General features: G+C 40.4%; 4 protein-coding genes and 1 non-coding gene across 6 annotated transcripts; 4 read left to right on the forward strand and 1 right to left on the reverse strand.

Moving 5' to 3' along the window:
• Positions 1-5,151: 5,151 nt before the first annotated feature.
• LOC119547135 (brain-specific homeobox protein) lies at positions 5,152-10,442 on the forward strand. The gene is made up of 4 exons (XM_037853847.1): positions 5,152-5,720; positions 7,156-7,424; positions 7,988-8,290; positions 9,326-10,442. The coding sequence occupies exons 1-4, from the start codon at positions 5,269-5,271 to the stop codon at positions 9,592-9,594; spliced, it is 1,293 nt and encodes a 430-aa protein (XP_037709775.1). The 5' UTR covers positions 5,152-5,268; the 3' UTR covers positions 9,595-10,442.
• Positions 10,443-11,855: 1,413 nt separating this feature from the next.
• LOC119547195 (fructose-1,6-bisphosphatase 1) lies at positions 11,856-14,290 on the forward strand. 2 transcript variants are annotated; one of them, XM_037853934.1, is made up of 4 exons: positions 11,879-11,919; positions 12,502-12,567; positions 13,050-13,393; positions 13,571-14,290. In XM_037853934.1, exons 2-4 carry the CDS (start codon positions 12,546-12,548, stop codon positions 14,234-14,236), a joined length of 1,032 nt encoding a protein of 343 aa, XP_037709862.1. In that variant the 5' UTR covers positions 11,879-11,919; positions 12,502-12,545; the 3' UTR covers positions 14,237-14,290. The 2 variants fall into 2 exon arrangements, with proteins under 2 accessions (XP_037709863.1, XP_037709862.1); XM_037853935.1 differs by lacking the exon at positions 12,502-12,567 and having other exon boundaries at positions 11,856-11,919.
• Positions 14,291-14,423: 133 nt separating this feature from the next.
• LOC119548903 lies at positions 14,424-14,620 on the forward strand. The gene has a single exon (XR_005219345.1). It is a non-coding gene; the product is annotated as a U2 spliceosomal RNA (small nuclear RNA).
• Positions 14,621-14,819: 199 nt separating this feature from the next.
• On the reverse strand, positions 14,820-17,117 carry LOC119547193 (tRNA-dihydrouridine(47) synthase [NAD(P)(+)]-like). The gene is made up of 4 exons (XM_037853931.1): positions 16,944-17,117; positions 16,735-16,885; positions 16,376-16,676; positions 14,820-16,299 (listed from the first exon to the last, which is right to left on the reverse strand). The coding sequence occupies exons 1-4, from the start codon at positions 16,973-16,975 to the stop codon at positions 14,927-14,929; spliced, it is 1,857 nt and encodes a 618-aa protein (XP_037709859.1). The 5' UTR covers positions 16,976-17,117; the 3' UTR covers positions 14,820-14,926.
• Positions 17,118-17,261: 144 nt separating this feature from the next.
• On the forward strand, positions 17,262-18,681 carry LOC119547194 (GTP-binding protein 10 homolog). The gene is made up of 3 exons (XM_037853933.1): positions 17,262-17,385; positions 17,444-17,966; positions 18,021-18,681. Exons 1-3 carry the CDS (start codon positions 17,344-17,346, stop codon positions 18,605-18,607), a joined length of 1,152 nt encoding a protein of 383 aa, XP_037709861.1. The 5' UTR covers positions 17,262-17,343; the 3' UTR covers positions 18,608-18,681.
• The last annotated feature ends 331 nt before the right edge of the window (positions 18,682-19,012 follow it).

Genomic DNA, 19,012 nt, shown 5'->3' on the forward strand with positions numbered 1-19,012 from the left:
CATTGATTTAAAAAAAGCGTTGGAGGCTTAAAATGTTTAGAATGTTATTATTACCCAGCTTTCATTCAATCAACTGATTGTGATATAAATAAAGCCAGACCATTCCCGCTGATCTTTTCTTCGTCAGCTCTTTGTCTAATATGTGTGAGTTCAAAGAGCAGGCGTTGTACCACCCAAGGTTATGCCATAAGTCCATAATTTTATTAGCCATAAGCTTTGTCCTTTGCATTCATTTTGCAACCTGCTGGGCTGGGTTGAGCAGCAAAAAAGAGCACGTGAGAAAATTAATTTGATTAAATTGCCATGGAGACGCACAGCGGGTCAGAAGTGTGACAGGATGGGGGGGGTAGCGATGTGGAATATCTTATCGCAGAATCAGTTGTTGTTAGCCGGCTACTTAGCGCGGATGCAGAGCCACCACCAAAGGACACGGCAAACACATCCTTCGATGCGGGTTCACAGCGGTGAACGCACTAAATGATGTGCATAAGTGCGAAAACGTTTTGCACATGCAATGCCTCCTCGCCTCTGATGTTTTATTTATTTTATTTTTACCCCGACATACCCGCCGCTCCTCTGGCTGTCTGTTTGGGTTGATTGACGCTGATAGGGCACGTGCTGGCAATTATTTTAGAATAAACATAACAAGCCTCTCCACGGGGCCAAATCATCAGATGACTTCTACTCCTCAGCTTCTTGCTCTTGGGCACGGCCGAAATATGTTGGCTCTAAAATAAAGATGCAGTCAGATAAAAAGAGACCCTGATTTGTTATAATAAATCAACTCGATTGATAAAGCAAACTTATATATAATTATTATGTATTTGTATCATCCTGGCAATCTTTTAAAATTAGTTTTTTTTAGAGATTAAGGTCGCTGATTAGGACTGTATTAATTTTCTACCAAGATTATTCAGTCAAAGCTATTTTTTTATTAAAAAATTAACAAACGAAATTAGTAAACATAAACTAAAAGCAAATAAATATTTAAAAAGAATTACTTAACCGTACACTGAAATACTATAATATTATGTTTAATGATCAAATGGTTTCAAGTATGGCATTGTTCATCCTTTGGTGACTTCTAATTATTTGAGCACCTCATTACTTTACAATTGTTTGATGCCTTTTCCTCTTTTACTAATTGTAGGTTCTGAAACGGGTAAAATATCGAAATCACTGAGTTAGGATCGTTAGAACTCCCACTATTTCCTCCCTCGAGGGTACTCGAATTCCCAGCCGACTCCAGTGGCTGCTTTTATTAACGTTCGGGTTTTGGGCGGTCGGCGGCTTATTAAAAGTCTCTTGTTGTGATCCTAGGCCCAGTAACCTTTTCGTCCTGCCCCTCGTCCTCGAATCACGCCCGCCCTGACAATTAGAGCACTAACAAATGCAATTATCCTGGCATTCCCCTCCACTTGTGTGCACCATTCCAGGGCCCTCGCCTTCACCCCTTGCGGCACACAATTGCTCTCATTGGCAACAATTGTAGATGAACCCGTCGTCCGGAGTCACAAGTCCTTCAAGTCCTTTCCCAGCCAACAAACAACAAAAATTCAAAGGAAAAAAAACGAAATGAAAATACGTGCGGAGTAGAAAAAGTCGAGCTAGGCGAGTCCAAACTGGCAAGGCAAAAGTTTTCCGAACGCGTGCCACATATTAAATTACATCGAAATATGTGCACACGATGATTTGCCGAAGGGCAGTTTGTAATTTGCTGGCATTTTTTGATTTTATCAGCCGGCGAGGGCACCATCGCTGTTATTTTGATACAGTGGCTGGATTCTAGGGCCATGTAGTGTGCTATTTAATTGAATTTATCTCGCGCAATTATCGTGAAATTTACTGAACAGCGCTACAAAATGGGAGACTGTTCAGTCACGAAAATTCCGGATATGGCATTTATGGTGGGCGTTACGCAACAATTTTCGAACATATTTCTTATTTAAATGCAGCCGAATAGCCATTTTATTGGGAGTTAGGTGAGAGCTTGTTATTTTTAGAGGTGGTTTTGAAATACCAGCTGAATTTTGTGGTTTAAAATATTTAATATGTATATTCGTTGATAGCATAATTTTCTCATATTTTCGGATAGTGGTGAAACTTATCTAAAAATGTAATTAAATATGGTATTGGTGGATCGGACAAAACCATAATATTTATTTTCTTTTATTTTTATTTTTATTTAGAGAAGTATCTATAGGCTTATTAAAATGAATATATATGTTTCTATAACTTTTTTTTATAGTAATCTATTTTCCTTAAATTTGGGTAACATATAGAAAAATAGTAGCAAATTTAGAATTTCACCAAAGTAAGACCAAATCTTAAATACAAATGTTAGACCTATATAAAATATATCTTTACATATTTATTTAAGTATATAAAATTAAAAAGTTATTTTAGATAAATGACCGTTTTCCTCTATCATTAAAATATGGAATATGAAAAAGAACCAATGAAAAGGAAGGATGTACCCACTTGAGCTTCTGCTCTGATCCCTGCTCCCAAGGACAAAGGACCCGCAAGGAAGTTCAAGTTTGTGTTGCTTGTATCAGAAGTTAATTTACCGAGAATCAAACTTAAATGCGGAAAAAGGATCTGAGGCGATGTACCGCCGACAGTTCACCCCCTATTTCGAAGACGAGCACGACCTATGGCTTATGTAACCTGATCGATGACACACTTCAGCTTTGATTTCAGGGAATTATGCTAACAAAAAAAAGCAAGGAGACGTCGATGTCGACGAAACAAAAGGATTTGCCAGACAAACTGACACAAAATGTTGTAATTGCCCCCAGGAAAAGCACCCTCCTTCAGATTTAACCGCAAAGTGGCTGGCAATTCGATGCCTCAGACTTAGTAGCATTTTTATTATTATAAAAATTAGGCTTAGCCCAACTGACGGGACACGTGCAACAATGGAAATTAAGCGGACTAAATGATGGCAGAAAAATATGATCTGTTTTCAGACTTGGCCATGGGAATCTTTTTCACAAATCCGTTGACTTCGAGTTAAGGGAAAAATCAATAAACAACGAACGGTAGACATGCTCGCAGACTTAAAAAAAAGCCTGGAAAAATATCTATGTTTTACACAACCGCCCTTTGGCACGTTCATGTCATCGGACTAACAATGGATGACAACGAAGTGAAGTCTGTGGAGGTGGAGCAGCAAGTTAAGTGCTTTCAACCAGGTGAGAGGAGCCAAGGAGGTCTTCCTTTTCAACGCATATCCAGGCTCTGGAGCTCTAAATTCCACAGATCGATTTACCCCTTAATGGTGTACGTAAAAGGAGTCTGCCGTATAGGCTCACAGGTAGTTCTCACAAAAATGTTCATTAACTTAATTGAATTGTGGTGATAACCTACCTCAAATTACCTACTTTTATTTCCCTTAAATTGTAAATAGTTAGATTCTAAATAAATATTTTTTTTTTTAGCTGGGGAAGTCATAAGTGCAGATATATATTTACCTTTAAATTAGATAATAATATTTTTCCAAGTATATTTATACTTTCTTTTGAAATAAAAAGTTTGTTTTCAAGTAAAGAATTTCCTAACTCTAAAAGATTATTAAAAATTTTGTAAAATATTTTGTGTTATCTAAATAATACTTACTAAATATTTTTTTTAAATTTGCCAATTTCTTAGAAAACTATAATTTTAAGGATTTTTGATATGAATTACATATTGAAGACATTCTTAGGAAATAAATAATTTGTATGACATGTTTTGCGAATTAATTTTATTAAGAACTTAACCTAATTTAATACTGTTTTAAGTACATTTACATTTGTGCCCAAGCATAACCGAACACCAACTTCCCGTAATTAAGTCTCAAAATATATAAGTGATTTAAGGTCCTTAGGGAAGCAGAGACATTTTGCACCAGGGGGCAGCAGAACAACACAGCCATATTACACCCGTAACCCACTTCCCCTGCGATCACTCGAATGCCCTTCTAATGCGCCCGTTTTAGGGCTTTAACCTAATAATGATGTTCGGCTTAGTTTGCGTGACTTATTTTATTAATAAAACGAGCAAATTTGTCTTGCTTTTTGGTCGCATCCTCAGCATGCTCTATCTCTCTCGCTGATGTCTTGTTATTTTCAGCCTTCCTGCTCTGATTTTGGTACTGCCGCGGCCCCCTCAAAGGATCCACCATTCCTCTGGAAACGATATAACCTCTTCTCGAGAAAACAGGACGAAACAGGACGAATATAGTGGCAAAAGTCACCCCCTGGCCAGCTCTTTGCTGATTGGTGGTTTGCAGCATTGGAAAGCACGCCCTCTTTTCGATGGGGTGGCAATGGGTGGGAGTTGGGACCTGGGTGTCCTTGTGGGTGGTGTACGGCTATGTGGGGCTCTGATTCAATTACTCGCAACGGGAAAAGAAATATATATCAATGCAAAGCAGGAGGAGGAATATGTCAACCCAACCCAGCGGGTACAGTCTCGCCTTCGCTCCAACCTAGCCAATTATCCTGTCACAGCGGCAGCAGAATCGATTGTTTAATTCAATTATAATAATTGTGGCATTTAATGCATGCACATCATCAGCCAGACAGACAACAATGGCGCCCATGACACGTTAATTATGCCCAGGTGGGTGCCCAAATGGGTGGCAAAGGATATCATGATATCATCATGATATCATGATGGCGGATGGGCAGCTGAAAGCTGCGAGTCACACAAAATGGCGTCAGAGCCAGGATGCATAGTTGTGCGAATTATCTGCGGTTAACAGGGGTCAATTAGACCCAAGGTTTAATTCGAAGCTAATCGGATGTCCAGTGGATGCCAGCAGAGAGATAGATGGGTGCTAAAATCCTGCGAGAGCAGGACAACCGTATGCGCATGCAAATCTAGGGGGTGTGTTCATGGGACTCTTATACGTGCGAAGGGGATTCCCCCGAATTGCCGCTCTAAGCGGGCACCGCAAACTGCAACTGGATTGCAGAGACCGGGGGTGGCGCACATGGAAGAACGGGGTTATTTATATTATTTTTTTTTTTTTTTTTTTTCATCCTTCTCCGCAGGATGCAGGACTATAGCGCTGGCTCGCTCGCACATGTCTGCTGGCAGCTCGTTTAGAGCAATTTGCTGGTTGATGTGCGGTGATTGCCGCAAACTCAACGCGACCGTCAACGAGCAAACAACATAAGCGCGCGCGCCCGGTCCAAGGACATACATAGAGATCCTGGCTCCAGTCTCCAGTCACCAGCTCCACACCACACCTCCTCATCCGTCGCCGCCTCCATCGAAATGGCAATGCTTAATGAGGCCAGCTTGAGTCCTGCGGACGCACATGCTCATGCCAATGCCACCGCGCCCACGCACAGCAAGGCGGCGTCGTTGGCCAGTGCCAACACAATGCTGACCGCAAAAACGCCGTTCTCCATCGAGCATATATTGTTTCAAAATTTAAATAGTGCCAGCAATAATCATAATAATAATAATAATAATAGTAACATCACCGCCAATAGTAACAATTATGTGCAAAAGAGTGGCAAAAATGCGTTCAAAAGTTCGAGGCACGGCTTTGCCCACGACAATAATCCACACAAACATCCGTCGCAACATTCGCATCCGCTGCAATCACATCCGTCGGCATCCGCATCCGTATCCGCATCCGCAACTGCAACAAACCGCGGAAATAATGGAGCGTCGGGATATGGCAGCGAGGATTACGCCAAGTCCTTGCACAACACCCAACGGTTGGTTCCCAAATATAATAGTATTTATTAAAGTGAAATACAATGTGAACTGTCTTAAATTAAAACATTATATCATTATTCGACGATCTATCAAAATATCATTTATAAACGAAGCTCAAGTTAATAAATTATTCGATTCAAAACTGAACAATATAGTGAAATAATAAAAAATATATAAATGAATAATTAATATGTAACATTTAACTATTTTATCTGAAGGCAATTCTGTGAGCAAATCTTTAATTTTTCGTTAAATAGAAATATACTGAACATAATTCGTATAACTAAGTGCGTTTTTATACAATCAGACATCAATTTAAAAGACTTTGGAAATGAAACATTATCGACATTTTTCTCTTTTCGGTGGCTTTAATAATTCATCACATATTAAATATAATAAGAAAGTAATGTTTTTAATATATTTTGATCCATAACATATGGAATGATTTGTTCCACAAAAATATTAACCCTTATTTTCGTTTTTGGTTTGCGATTTTCTCTATATCTCAATATAATATAATGCCAATTTATTAATAATTCTTCTGGTTTTACAATATTCTTTGCATTTAATTTCACCCAACATTGAGCATGTATTTTAATGCATTCATTTTTATTTTTTTAGATATAAAATACCAACCAAAACCAATTAAATTATTTATGACCAATGGTATATTAATTCTTAACTATTTTATTTATTCTAAGGGAAGGTTCCAGTTAAATGTTTTATTTATTGCAAATATTTTATTTGCTTTAAACTCTTGAAAATCTTTAAATATTTTTAGTATGTCAAAAATGAAGAACATGTATAACACCCCAATGAGTCCCGATTTTAGCATTAAATTGATAATAAACGCGAAATTACAATTGTTTTTCTAAACCAAATATTGCATTTTTTTATTCGTGTAAGTAACATGTAATTTCTTATTCTTTGCATCTTGATTCACATTCAGCATTAGAATTGAAAAAATTACCAGTTACTGTGCATTGCTCAATATTTCGAATACATTTATTTTGAGCAGCTAAATAAGAGTAGCCACTGTGATAATATACACAATACTTAGGGACTACAGGTTCCGTATAATAACAGATTAGAAGAGTTTATATTTTAGTACTCACGATCTTTTAGACCCATGGCAAAACCAAATATGGTTATCAATAGATGAACACCGGTTTCATTTTAAAAACCAAACAGTTCAACCAGTTGATGTTAAATAACAATGAATCCAGATGAAATGGGAAAACGGTTTTCATAGAGCACATGAAACTCGAGTTACTAATACAATTGGCTTTAGTTATTAATAATTTACAAAAATATATGTAATTTGAAAAGTATTTTCGAAAAGAATACCATGACCAAATTAACCGTTGTTGACAAAGAGGGATTGCATTAAAACCAATAAATATATAACAATCTTTTAAACGCCTCAATTCATAGATCTAACCATCACTCACGTCCCGGAGCTTCCCACTACAGTGGAGATCAGAATTCTCAGCAATTGGGATCTGGGGCAGAACAACATCCGCCGGTACCAACGCCTCAGCCACCACCTCCGCCGCCCCTGAGTGGAGGAACTGGTGGATCCAATGGAGTTTTATATCCAAACGCCCCGTACACCGATCACGGATTTCTTCAAATGACCCTCGGCTATCTGTCCCCATCATCGGGCACTTACAAGTCCGTGGATCCCTATTTTCTTTCACAAGGTGTGTATTATTTCGTTTGTATGATAAGATAAGAATGTGGTTCCATCATCTAATTGATTTTATGAGTATTTATTGGCCTTTGGTTTCAATTAAAAACAAATAATTCTTATCAAAGGAAGTTAATATTGTTAAAAACAAAAGAAGGTTCAATATTAAATCTAAAAGTTGAAGTTAATAGTTAGATTTACTTTTTTTTTCAAAGAGAAATGCAAAATGAACACATGCCGTATGAGTGATATTTTATAATCTTATAAGTTTAGATTATATCAGAAACTTGATTTCTTTCGATTGGTTTGGTAGTGTGCTTTAACTGTTATTAAAGTAATTAACAAAACCAAATGTTATTAAATTAGTATTACACGAATCAAATTATATTACTGGTTCCTCAATTAAAAAGGATAGGAAAGTTTTTATATGTAAGACACCTATAGGTTTCAACTGCATGGCTTCATTTAAGGGAACTGAATATCCCCAAGAGTCGGTGTAAATAGCCATCAACACCCAAAGTTTAGATTTCTGCCAACTATAACAAAGTTAACAAATTTCGGCATCCGACCTTTCAGCCAGCCTTTTCGGGGGAGCGCCCTTCTTCGGAGCGCCAGGTTGTGTCCCGGAACTGGCCCTCGGATTGGGAATGGGCGTGAATGCCCTGCGCCACTGCCGCCGGAGGAAGGCCCGTACGGTGTTCAGCGATCCGCAGCTGTCCGGCCTGGAAAAGCGATTCGAGGGCCAGCGATACCTTTCGACGCCGGAGCGCGTGGAACTGGCCACTGCCTTGGGACTCAGCGAGACCCAGGTGAAGACCTGGTTCCAGAACCGCCGCATGAAGCACAAAAAGCAGCTGCGCCGGCGCGACAATGCCAATGGTGAGTACTTTGGACCACTAAAGTTAATAGCCTAGAAGTATGTTCATTTGTACACCGTTTGTGGGCAAGACAGAGAATATTCTGACATTCTCATTTGATTTGAAAATGTTCTTAAAAATAGATGTTGAATTCGCGGTATTTACATTGTATATCTCAACAAATAAAGTCCAGTCAGTAGTGTATATTTATCAAAAAGTTATTCTCTTCTCACCACTTCGTTCTAATATTAAGAACCTTGATACCAAAATGTACTTACACGGTTTTCAAGAACGAATGTTCTTAATTTAAGAACAATGTACTTGAATATTTTTTTCTGTGTAGGTATTTCTGTTATATAGCCAAATATAACTTACAAATAAGGATTATATTCTGACCCTTCTTCAAATTCAAAAAAAAAATTTTTTTCTTAAGATTTTATGTAAATAATTTGTTAAGCATCCGCTTTCCTGCAATCTTTGATCGGTTTAGACCATATTTGGATTAAGGTTCATTATGGTACCCATTTAAGTATCACTAGAAAAAATCCGTCGTCTAGTCAGTTAGTTATTTTATCTTTTTTAACAATAAACTTTAAACTTTTTTACTAATTTTAAAACGATACCTTTATTTATGGTATAAACATAAACTCAGTCTTCTGAAAATGAGCAAAAACAGAATTCCACAAGCACCTTCAAATTAAATTTTTGTGAAAACCTTAGTATTCTTAAATCTCTGAAATATAGAGATTTAATCATTTGAGTAAAATGCAGTGAGAAATACCTGCTGCACAACAATGAAATATTTAATAAAACTGGTCAAAGGGATGAATAGAAGTTGCCTGCGGTTTTCGTATTGTTCGCAAAGCTCAAAGAACTTTAGCATAGTTCAACAGACAAAAGAGTGTGAGTAGTTTCTTTGTGGAACTTTTGGACTTTTAATTAGACCTTTTGGCTTTTAGCTGGCTCCATGAGTTTCAAAAAGTTTTGCTCAAGTTTCTTCCCAAATCAAATTAGTTCTAAATTTTATGGAAATTTCTTTGACTCTTCCCCGCCACAGAGCCCGTTGACTTCTCACGCAGCGAAGTGGGAAAACAGCCGGGCGAGGCCACCTCCTCCTCCGGAGACTCCAAGCACGGCAAACTGAATCCCGGATCCGGAGGCACGCCCACTCAGCCCACAAGTGAGCAGCAGCAGCTGCAGATGTGCCTCATGCAGCAGGGATACTCCACGGATGACTACTCCGATCTAGAGGCGGACAGTGCCGACGAGGATAACTCCAGCGACGTGGACATCGTCGGCGATGCGAAACTCTACCAGTTAACATAGATAGTTCGGTCGGGATAAAGACCTGAATCTTAAATTAGTAATGTTTTCGGTATTTTAGATGGGGAAATACAACCTATAAGTATTTTTTAATTCATAAGCCTTTTGATTCTTTAGATTTTAGGTTTTTATTCAACTTTAAAAACCCTGAAAATTGTAAGACCCATTAACTAACCACAAAATTTTAATATATATATTTTACACTCTGTGTGCCAGAAAATCACATGTTATACTCGTTATCAACCTTAACCACATTTGATTTATAAATAGTTATGTTTTATCAGCACTTGTAAGGTTTACTTAACCATATCTGAGTGTCAACCAAAACGAATCGAATGATAGTTCCTTTAAAATTGCCTAATTTTAACCCTGAGTTAATCAGAATCATTTATGTTGAGCAACATCTGTTTTATAACCCCACCTCTAAACATGAGAACATTTTAAGTTGTATTTCCCCCAATCTTTAAATTAAAAGAAAAACCCATGTAAATACTAACGAGTTCTTGAAAGAGCTGCATTCTAGTCATGTATTAAATCTTAAATCTAATCAAATTTAGTGATTGTATTCGAGAACTTCCATTTTAAGGTATTTTATTTCCCTGCGACGTCTTATCCAGAACATAGTGCTTACAATAAACCAAACAGAGCAGAATTATGTGAATACTCGAAGAGTGTGACTTGGTCGGGGACCTCTTTCTTCCTCGCTGGGCAATCAAATCCAATTGAGAACATAAAGTAGCAACTAATATGGTTAAACATCGGGCATTTCTGAATGGGGTTGACGCCGACTGCCACGCCCTGCGCATGTCCATGTGCCCCTGGGTGGGCGGAAACAGGAAAGATTGGATCGAATTGGGGTGGATGGAAATGCACTTAACAATGGAAAAATAATTGCGGGTTTTCAGCCAGCCATTTTAGCGAGTAGTGATTGTTAAGTGTGGGCGGTAAAAGTTAAATGTTTCCAATTGATTGGTAATTATGGGTTAACCGGAATGCTCACGGAAAAGTACGTAAAGAATAAACTGATGGCCCACATTTAAAGCTAGCAAGATATGATTTAATTTAAAGTTGAATTTATAATAGCAACACATTGTAGACTGTAAATTCGTCTCTTGACGTCAAGAAGCAAAGTTCGAATGTGTACTTTCTAATCTGCTTGGCAAAGATTATTAATGTAAGTAAATCCTATAGACATACATACCTACCTATATTTATAGAAACAATATTTTTTTCATTTTGTATAGTGTGTTTTGTTTTATGCTCAAATTGGTAGACACACTCTAATCAGACGCAAATTAGCAAACTAAAATCGAGAGATTGCCACGAAATGAAATACAATCTGAGGTCGAAGCAATGACAAGGCGCAGCCGCTTTAGTCGCTGGTATTTTCCAAAGGAATACATACATTAATAAGTAGTACTTTTAGGCTTATCTTATTATTGATAAGGCTAATACGAAAACAATCTACTGTAGACGAGCCTCCGAGTTGGTAATAAAAATCACACATGCCACTTACTACCGACAACCATTAAATGTTTTGATTTGAGGCTCTATAAATTAAGTGAATAAGAATAGGACAATTTTTAAGATACTTTTAAAATATTTTAAGCATATGCATAGTACATTGTTTTACGTACTTCCCCTTAAAAAAGGAATTTTAATTATTTAATCCTATAATATCTCGTTAGGCACTAAACAAATTGGTATGCTCCACAAATGATTCACTCTCTTTACTTTTTAACTCCCTCTTAATTTTTTTCAAGCCATATGTCTGCAGTCTTTGCTCCCCATCTGCATTCTCTTCCTCTTCAACACTCTCTTTTTTATATACTTTTTCAGTGTGTATGTTATATACATGCTATCAGTAGTTGTTTGCCGTTAAAAACAAAACAAAAAGTGAGGGAAATACGATGTCGAGTTTTCAATACCCTGTCTATAAAGATCTCTAAACTTAAACTATAAATCTCACAATATTTCTTATATGTATATATATTTGTTATTATTTTAAAATACCTATTTAAAAAAACACATAGTATAATATATATTTTATGGTGATATGATGGGAAATGTATTCTCGTGATTTTTGAATGATACAAATTTAAGATCTCATACTAGTGGTCTCCTATCTCATATACCAGTTGGTAGAGTATATGTTCAAACCTGCCCACCAAGTGCATATACCCTCTAAGAGGGCGTGGCAGACAGTGACGTTTCGCTGGCTTTTTTCCGCTGTCGTCGTGGACGCGGTCTAGAGCCAAAAAACAGTCTCTTTAGTTCAGCCGTCGACCGCGGTTCGTTGTTTTGTTTGCCAGTCTTCCCCGTTTTGTTGTAAGTGAAAGTGCATTTCGGTCTCTTGGGCTTGTTCTTCGAAGCTAAACAAATGTTTGGGGTCAACGGCAGTGTTAAGGACAAGTCTGAAAGTCATTTAGTTCTCTTTATCATAGATGAACCGAAGAGATATACGTATATTTGTCTATAGATACTCTGTTTACTCATACCCTATTCGTGGGTATATACTCAGCTAATCGGGTCTCCTCGGGAACGTTCCAAAAATAAATAAGGGGGCACGTGTCGATGTATTAAATCGGCCGGCAGAAATATTATTTTGCAGTACAGGATCTATACGTTTTTCCATAATATATTTGTATGATTTTTTGTAGAACAAACAGGTTATCAGCTAGCCAAAAACAAAATAACACCCAGGCAGCACAATCACAAAAACATACACGCATACCCAGAGTGACAAGTTTTGATAGTGAGTTTTTATGCAACAAGCCCCCCAAAAAAGCAGTTGAGATAGTGGTTGGCAGAAAGAGACTTGAGAGGTCACTGATGTGACCTTCCCGTAGCAAAAGAGACCCTTGGTTCTAATTATTTGGTGATTGTTTTTATTTTGATGGATCCCCACAGGAACCGCATCATTTATAGAGCGTACATATTACTTATAACCAATAATGGCGGCCAGTAACGGTGATTGTAAGTGAAGTTGCCTCCTGCTTCCTGCTCCTTGAATGTTGCCTGGCACCTTTTTTCCAACTCACCCTTTGTATACAGTATACCCGCCTGCACTTCCCCCAATTTGCAATGCTCCCAAACTTGTTCCACTGACCAGAAATAGTAATAACCTGTTGCTGTGTTAAAAATTTTATTGATTTATTGCTTCACCGCCAAAATAGCTTCTGTTTTAAATCCTTGTGCTTAATCCCTTCCAAAATCCTTTCCCTTTCGTATTAAAAATATAGATATTATTACCTTCTGAAGGTTAAGCATTAGCTTTTAAAAACCCCTCCCCCATGTATGCTTATTGTTTAAAATATATTTATTAGAAATGGTTGATACAACTACTTAAAATATTTTTGTTTGACTAATCCCTATTCCAAATATTAATCCTATCCTAATCGTATTCAACCGAAAACAATTCTCCCATTAAATATATTTTGTTATAATATTCCGATTAGCCAAAATGAGCCAACAGGGACCAGCCTTCGACTCCAATGCGATGACGCTTACGCGTTTCGTGTTACAGGAGCAACGTAAGTTCAGGAACGCCACCGGAGATCTGTCTCAGCTGCTCAACTGCATCCAAACGGCGATCAAAGCCACTGCTTCGGCGGTTCGAAAGGCAGGTATCGCCAAGCTCCATGGCATTGCGGGCGACGTGAATGTCCAGGGCGAGGAAGTCAAGAAACTGGATGTGCTTTCCAACGAGCTGTTCATCAACATGTTGAAATCCTCCTACACCACATGTCTGATGGTCTCCGAGGAGAATGAGAAAGTGATCGAGGTGGAAGTGGAGAAACAGGTAAGGCTGCAAAGATTATATAATTCTAAAACAATATGATCGTTTTAAAATTTGGTGTGTGGGAGTGAATTAGAAAAGCAAAGTGGTTCTCTTCAGAACGAATGTTTCTATCTTTTAAGCTTTTAAAGAATATAACTTTTTAATACCCAGTGATTACTAATTTGATTTTTTCTTCAGGGTAAATACATTGTGTGCTTCGATCCCCTGGACGGGTCCTCTAACATAGACTGCCTGGTGTCGATCGGTTCGATCTTCGCCATATACCGGAAGAAGAGTGACGGTCCGCCCACCGTGGATGATGCCTTGCAGCCTGGAAATCAGTTGGTAGCCGCTGGATATGCGCTATACGGCTCGGCAACAGCCATTGTCCTGGGTCTCGGTTCGGGTGTGAATTGTTTCACCTATGATCCGGCTATTGGAGAGTTTATCCTGACCGATCCCAACATGAGGGTTCCCGAAAAGGGCAAGATCTACTCCATCAACGAGGGCTACGCCAGCGACTGGGACTCGGGCGTTTTTAACTATATTGCGGCCAAGAAGGATCCCGCCAAGGGAAAACCCTATGGAGCCCGGTACGTGGGTTCCATGGTCGCAGATGTCCATCGCACCATCAAATACGGTGGCATCTTCATCTATCCGGCTACAAAATCCGCTCCCAACGGAAAACTCCGTCTTCTGTACGAATGCATCCCTATGGCCTATCTGATCACGCAAGCTGGTGGACTTGCAAGTGATGGCAAGATCAGCATTTTGGACATTGTACCCAAGAAGATTCACGAACGTAGTCCCATATTCCTGGGTTCCAAGACCGATGTGGAGGAGGCGCTAAGCTACTTGAAGTAATTTTGTAAATACTCTAATTTATGAATAAAGGACCTTTTAATTTTTGCTAAGAAATCCTTACAACTAGTCCTGCCCCTAAAAGTATACATAAGAAACCAGGTAACAATTTTACCCATGTGCGAAAATAATTCCCAACCAGTTCTACCTGCATTTGAATGAGGTTCTTCGTTTAGGGGTTGGTATAGTTATCGCTTCTCGGCCTTTATGGCTAAGATCAAAGTGTAGTATCTGTTCTTATCAGCTTAACATCTGATAGTTCCTCCATTGGAGGACAACAAATGTTAAACTGATTTTTGGAATCAGACGGAGTGCTAGGGGCTTGCTCCACCTCTGTCGCGGGTTGGCCCGGTATTGCAGTACCGCCGGGATTTCGGCCCACCTAAATAATCAATTTTTAACAAAGTAGGAAAAGTAATTCGAAAATAAAAAATCTTGTGTAGGAAGTCTGTACAGTTTTAAAACTGGAACAACTTCATTGTGGAACATAAAATCAAAATATTTATTTTCCTATCGTGATTTCATAGAGCATTATTTAATTTAAAATTAAATTGGAGTAAGAAACAAAAACAATTTGTTCAAATTCATTTGAAGTAAGTCAAATTTAATCAATAAAGGAGTTATTCAGCTAACAATAATGATGTCACTATTTTTGCATACCTTTATAAATACATACTTATGTATATCTGGATTCTAGAAGGCGTTCGCCTTGTGCTTTGGCACAAAACTGAACCCTTCCGGCACCGGACCCAGCAGCGATTCGCTAAGCTTGACCCAGTCAGCTGCGTTGCCGGAACCCATTAGGGTCTCCATTTCGTCGCGTCCCCTGTATTTTTGTGGCCGAGCGTTGATCTTCTGCGGAGGAGCGGTTTGCAGTTCCTCGGGTATGTAGCGGTACAAGAAAGATTGCCATTCGAGGAGGAATCGGCGTGTAGTCTCCACACCCTTGGTGTCCGAGCCCCAGTGCTCCAGACCGTAGTTGCAGAACTTTTGCAGCAACTCGTAGCGTTGGCCGGATGAAGGAGACCAGGCCTGCTTCTCCTTGATCTCACGGAATATCCAGGGTTTTATTAACGCTCCACGTCCAATCATCACGGAACTGACATGCGGCGCCAGCGTCCTTCGCTCTACGTAATCCTCGTAGCTGAGTATATCGCCATTGCCGATCACCGGCATTCGCTTGGCCTTGGCGGCACACTCCTCGATGTAGGTCCAGTTGGCGTGCTTGGTGTAGCGCTGCTCCCTGGATCTCCCGTGCAGGGTCACAGCCGAGGCGCCCCACTCCTCGACCAGCGGCAACAGTTCGTGCGCCACACTTTTGTCCGCATAGATGCCGGTACGCATCTTCACGGTGAACGGGAGGCGATCCGACAAGACGGCACAGCTGCGCACGGTCAGCTCCAAGATGTTGGTTCTTCGCATCAGGGCACTGCCGCCGCCCTGCTGGTAAATCAGGTCTATGGGGCAGCCTATGTTAAGATCTATGAAATCGACCTTGGCCGTCTCATGAATAACTTGCGCCGCCTGGTTAATCATGTTGGGATTATTTCCGCACAGCTGGACCCCGAAAACATCCTCGCTCTGGTGGCGCTTGGTCAGAGCCCACTCCTGGCCCAAACCCTTGAGCAGGGGCTGAGCACAGGCCATCTCGCCACAGGTGATGTCCGCTCCGAACTCCTTGCAAATCCTCCGGAAGGGCAGGTTGCCCAACGTGGTGAGTGGTGACAGTACGAGTTTCTCGCGGAAATCAACGGCTGGCTTTTGGTCAGCGTCTCTGCCGGCGGTGGAATCATCAATGGCACAACCAGTGGGAGTTTCAATTGCTACTGTTGGGTTATCCTGTGTGGCCGGTTCCTTGGAGTCCGTTTGTTCTCCCTTCTCTAATGCGTCGTTGGGTTGCTTTTCCCCAGCACTTGCATCTACTACCTCCTCAGACTTTTCCTGTTTTCCATCCTTCTCCTGTTGTTCCTTTTGCTTGCGGGCATCTCGTAGCTTCTCCGCCATTTTAATGAGTTCCTTGCTCCGACTGAAGTCATATTCATGTTTTCGTAGGCGTACTTGGAGTTCTAAGAAAGAAATGATAATTAAATATAATTGGTATAAGACTCTATGCTTGATTTTCAAGAAATATCGGTCTCCCACCTGAACTAACACCATTGCATGTGGTCGGAGGAGCCTTTTCGTCGTAGTCCTCCCTTTTGAGGTTCCTGCCCTGCTCATTGGTGTGGGCCCTGGCGAAGCGACAACTGACCCCACGGGCACAGTATCCCTTGGTGGTGTACACATAGCACTCGGGGCCCAGGTCCTCTCCCTTGGCAGCCAGGAAGGCATCCAAATCGTGGACATAGCGGCAGTTGGCCAGGGAACATGGTTCTCCACCGGTTCCATCGATCAGCGAGTGACACAGATGCGAATACCGCTCGTCCTTGAAAACTGGACGGTTCTGTGGGTTTTAAATTGTTAATAATAGGTAATACCAATTGATAAGAATATTAACCAACCTTGTTCTGCCCACGCTTGCGTTCTTTTTTATCCCACTTCTTTTTTCCACCGGCTTCAACTTGTTCGCCATCCTCGCGTTTTCTTTTGTTTGTCTCGTTGTTTTCGGTAGTAACTGCCTCACTGCCGTTATTGACTTCAGTTACCAGATATCTGAGAGATACAAGAAGTAATTTAAGCTATTCATATATTACTAAATAAGTGTACTTACTCTGGTTTTATATAGCAAATACCCGCTTCCATTTCACAATAATAAAATAAACAATCGCACGTGTTGGTCTGCGTCTTCTTCTTCTTTGTTTTTATCAATCAGCTGTTTTATCAGGCCGTGCCAGTTATCGATAGTTTCAAAGTCAGTGGGCGCGTTCACCATAACAATATCCGTGATTAAAAAAGTGATGGATTTTATAGATCTAAACTATTTTTGTACAATATATAAAATAAAATGTTTAAAGCCTCAACTAAAATTAAACTGTATGCAACTGAAATATTGTCTTTTTCTTAAATATTATAAACTTATACCGATATATGTACTTTTTCCCTGACGGTCACAGTGTACCAGTCACTGTAAGCTAGAGTTCTCATCACTGTTGTATAATGCCGCCCATGAGATGGTTCAGCTGTTTAAATTCTTGTTAAAATCCGCCAAAACTGTGAGAATACCCTGTAATAACTAATTCCGAAGTAATACCAAAGGCTTCCAATGCTTAGCCCGGCCGTGCCCACTTCCGGCCCAGTTTCCTGGACACCCTGCGCCTGGCAGTTCGCGGAGGACATGGTGGCAACGGGCTGCCCAAGTACGGAGGAGTCGGTGGCCAAGGCGGCTGCGTCTACTTGGTTGCCAAGGAGGGGCTGACCCTCCGCAAGGTCGTCCAGGGATTGAAGGACAAGCGGGTGGCCGCCTCCAGCGGCGAGGATAGCAGCAAGGCAAGCATTTTCGGACGTCGTGGAGTCGATCAGAAGATTGAGGTGCCGGTGGGCGTCCAGGTGTACGACGACCAGCAAAAACTTATAGCGGATCTCGACGAGAACGAGGCCACCTGCATTGTGGCGGGCGGAGGAACCGGAGGATGCACGGCCACTAACTTCCTGGGACGTCCCGGCGAGAATCGCACAGTGAATCTGGACCTTAAGCTTATAGCGGACGTGGGACTGGTGGGATTCCCCAATGCTGGCAAGAGCACCCTGCTCAAGGCCGTCTCCAATGCGAAACCAAAGATTGCGGCTTACCCCTGTAAGTGAATAATAATCCTACTTATTGATATAATCTAACTTATTTCTTCTATAGTTACCACCATTCGTCCCCAGATTGGAACCATCGAGTACCGTGACCTACGCTCCATAACTGTGGCCGATCTTCCCGGCCTCATCGAGGGAGCCCATGCGAATTTCGGCATGGGCCACAAGTTCCTCAAGCACATTGAACGCACCCGCCTGCTGGTCTTTATGGTGGATATATTTGGCTTCCAACTTAGTCCTCGGCATCCTCATCGCGATTGTGTGGCCAATATATTTGCCCTGAACAAAGAGTTAGAGCTCTACGATCCATCGCTCTTGGAGAAGCCCAGTGTCCTGCTGCTGAACAAAATGGACAAAGACGGTGCCCACGAGATCCTCACCAAAGTTAAACCAGTCATCAATGACCTGGGCAGCGGGCTGGCACAGTGTCCCGAGGAACTGCGTCCCAAACAGGTGCTGAAATTCGAGAGCATTGTGCCCATATCGGCCATGAACTCCACAAAGGTCACACAAGTGAAATCCCAGCTGAGGAGGACCCTGGTGCGCCTGGCTGAGAAACAGTTCCTGGCGGATGAGGATCAGATCAAGAAGCAGCTGAAGCAGCGCGTGAGCCTTGTGGGTCCCAAAATTTCTTAGTTCTAAGTGTAACAAAATTTGTATTAGTTTTTGTCCGGCTTGAAGAAATTAAAGTTAGAAACTCAGCGAAAATAGGTAATATCTATTATTTATTTCAGGATTTAATTATTGTTATTACCCAAAATTTATTCTGTTTATAAGCAAAGATACTTTTTTCATTAAATATATATATTAAAACAGAAAAGAGTATTTTAAAAATGACTATCTCCTGATACTCAATTCTGATCCAATCCAATTCTAATTTTAAAATTTAAAAATATATCAAAAGCTCACCTTGCTTGAGTAAAACTATCGTATAGTTGTAGTCGATAGTATACATGTTTCCAATGTGACCGCTTGGAATTCGGTTTGGTATATTTTAAAAAACAAAAAGCTTACATTTCCTGCGCGGTAACACTGAACAGT

The sequence above is a fragment of the Drosophila subpulchrella genome, chromosome 2L (genome assembly GCF_014743375.2).
Source record: "Drosophila subpulchrella strain 33 F10 #4 breed RU33 chromosome 2L, RU_Dsub_v1.1 Primary Assembly, whole genome shotgun sequence".
NCBI classification, from domain to species: Eukaryota; Metazoa; Arthropoda; class Insecta; order Diptera; family Drosophilidae; genus Drosophila; species Drosophila subpulchrella.

Bases quoted from the DNA above. Each gene is read 5' to 3' on its own strand.
- LOC119547135 (XM_037853847.1), top strand. From the start codon at position 5,269: ATGGCAATGCTTAATGAGGCCAGCTTGAGTCCTGCGGACGCACATGCT. The intron at 5,721-7,155 runs GTTGGTTCCCAA...CTCAATTCATAG, and splicing joins TCCTTGCACAACACCCAACG to ATCTAACCATCACTCACGTC. The intron at 8,291-9,325 runs GTGAGTACTTTG...TCCCCGCCACAG, and splicing joins CCGGCGCGACAATGCCAATG to AGCCCGTTGACTTCTCACGC.
- LOC119547195 (XM_037853934.1), top strand. From the start codon at position 12,546: ATGGCGGCCAGTAACGGTGATT. The intron at 12,568-13,049 runs GTAAGTGAAGTT...TATTCCGATTAG, and splicing joins GGCGGCCAGTAACGGTGATT to CCAAAATGAGCCAACAGGGA. The intron at 13,394-13,570 runs GTAAGGCTGCAA...TTTTTTCTTCAG, and splicing joins AGGTGGAAGTGGAGAAACAG to GGTAAATACATTGTGTGCTT.
- LOC119547193 (XM_037853931.1), bottom strand. From the start codon at position 16,975: ATGGAAGCGGGTATTTGCTATATAAAACCAGA. The intron at 16,677-16,734 runs GTTGGTTAATAT...TAAAACCCACAG, and splicing joins GCAAGCGTGGGCAGAACAAG to AACCGTCCAGTTTTCAAGGA. The intron at 16,300-16,375 runs GTGGGAGACCGA...TTTCTTTCTTAG, and splicing joins ATGCAATGGTGTTAGTTCAG to AACTCCAAGTACGCCTACGA.
- LOC119547194 (XM_037853933.1), top strand. From the start codon at position 17,344: ATGGTTCAGCTGTTTAAATTCTTGTTAAAATCCGCCAAAACT. The intron at 17,386-17,443 runs GTGAGAATACCC...TCCAATGCTTAG, and splicing joins TGTTAAAATCCGCCAAAACT to CCCGGCCGTGCCCACTTCCG. The intron at 17,967-18,020 runs GTAAGTGAATAA...TTTCTTCTATAG, and splicing joins AAAGATTGCGGCTTACCCCT to TTACCACCATTCGTCCCCAG.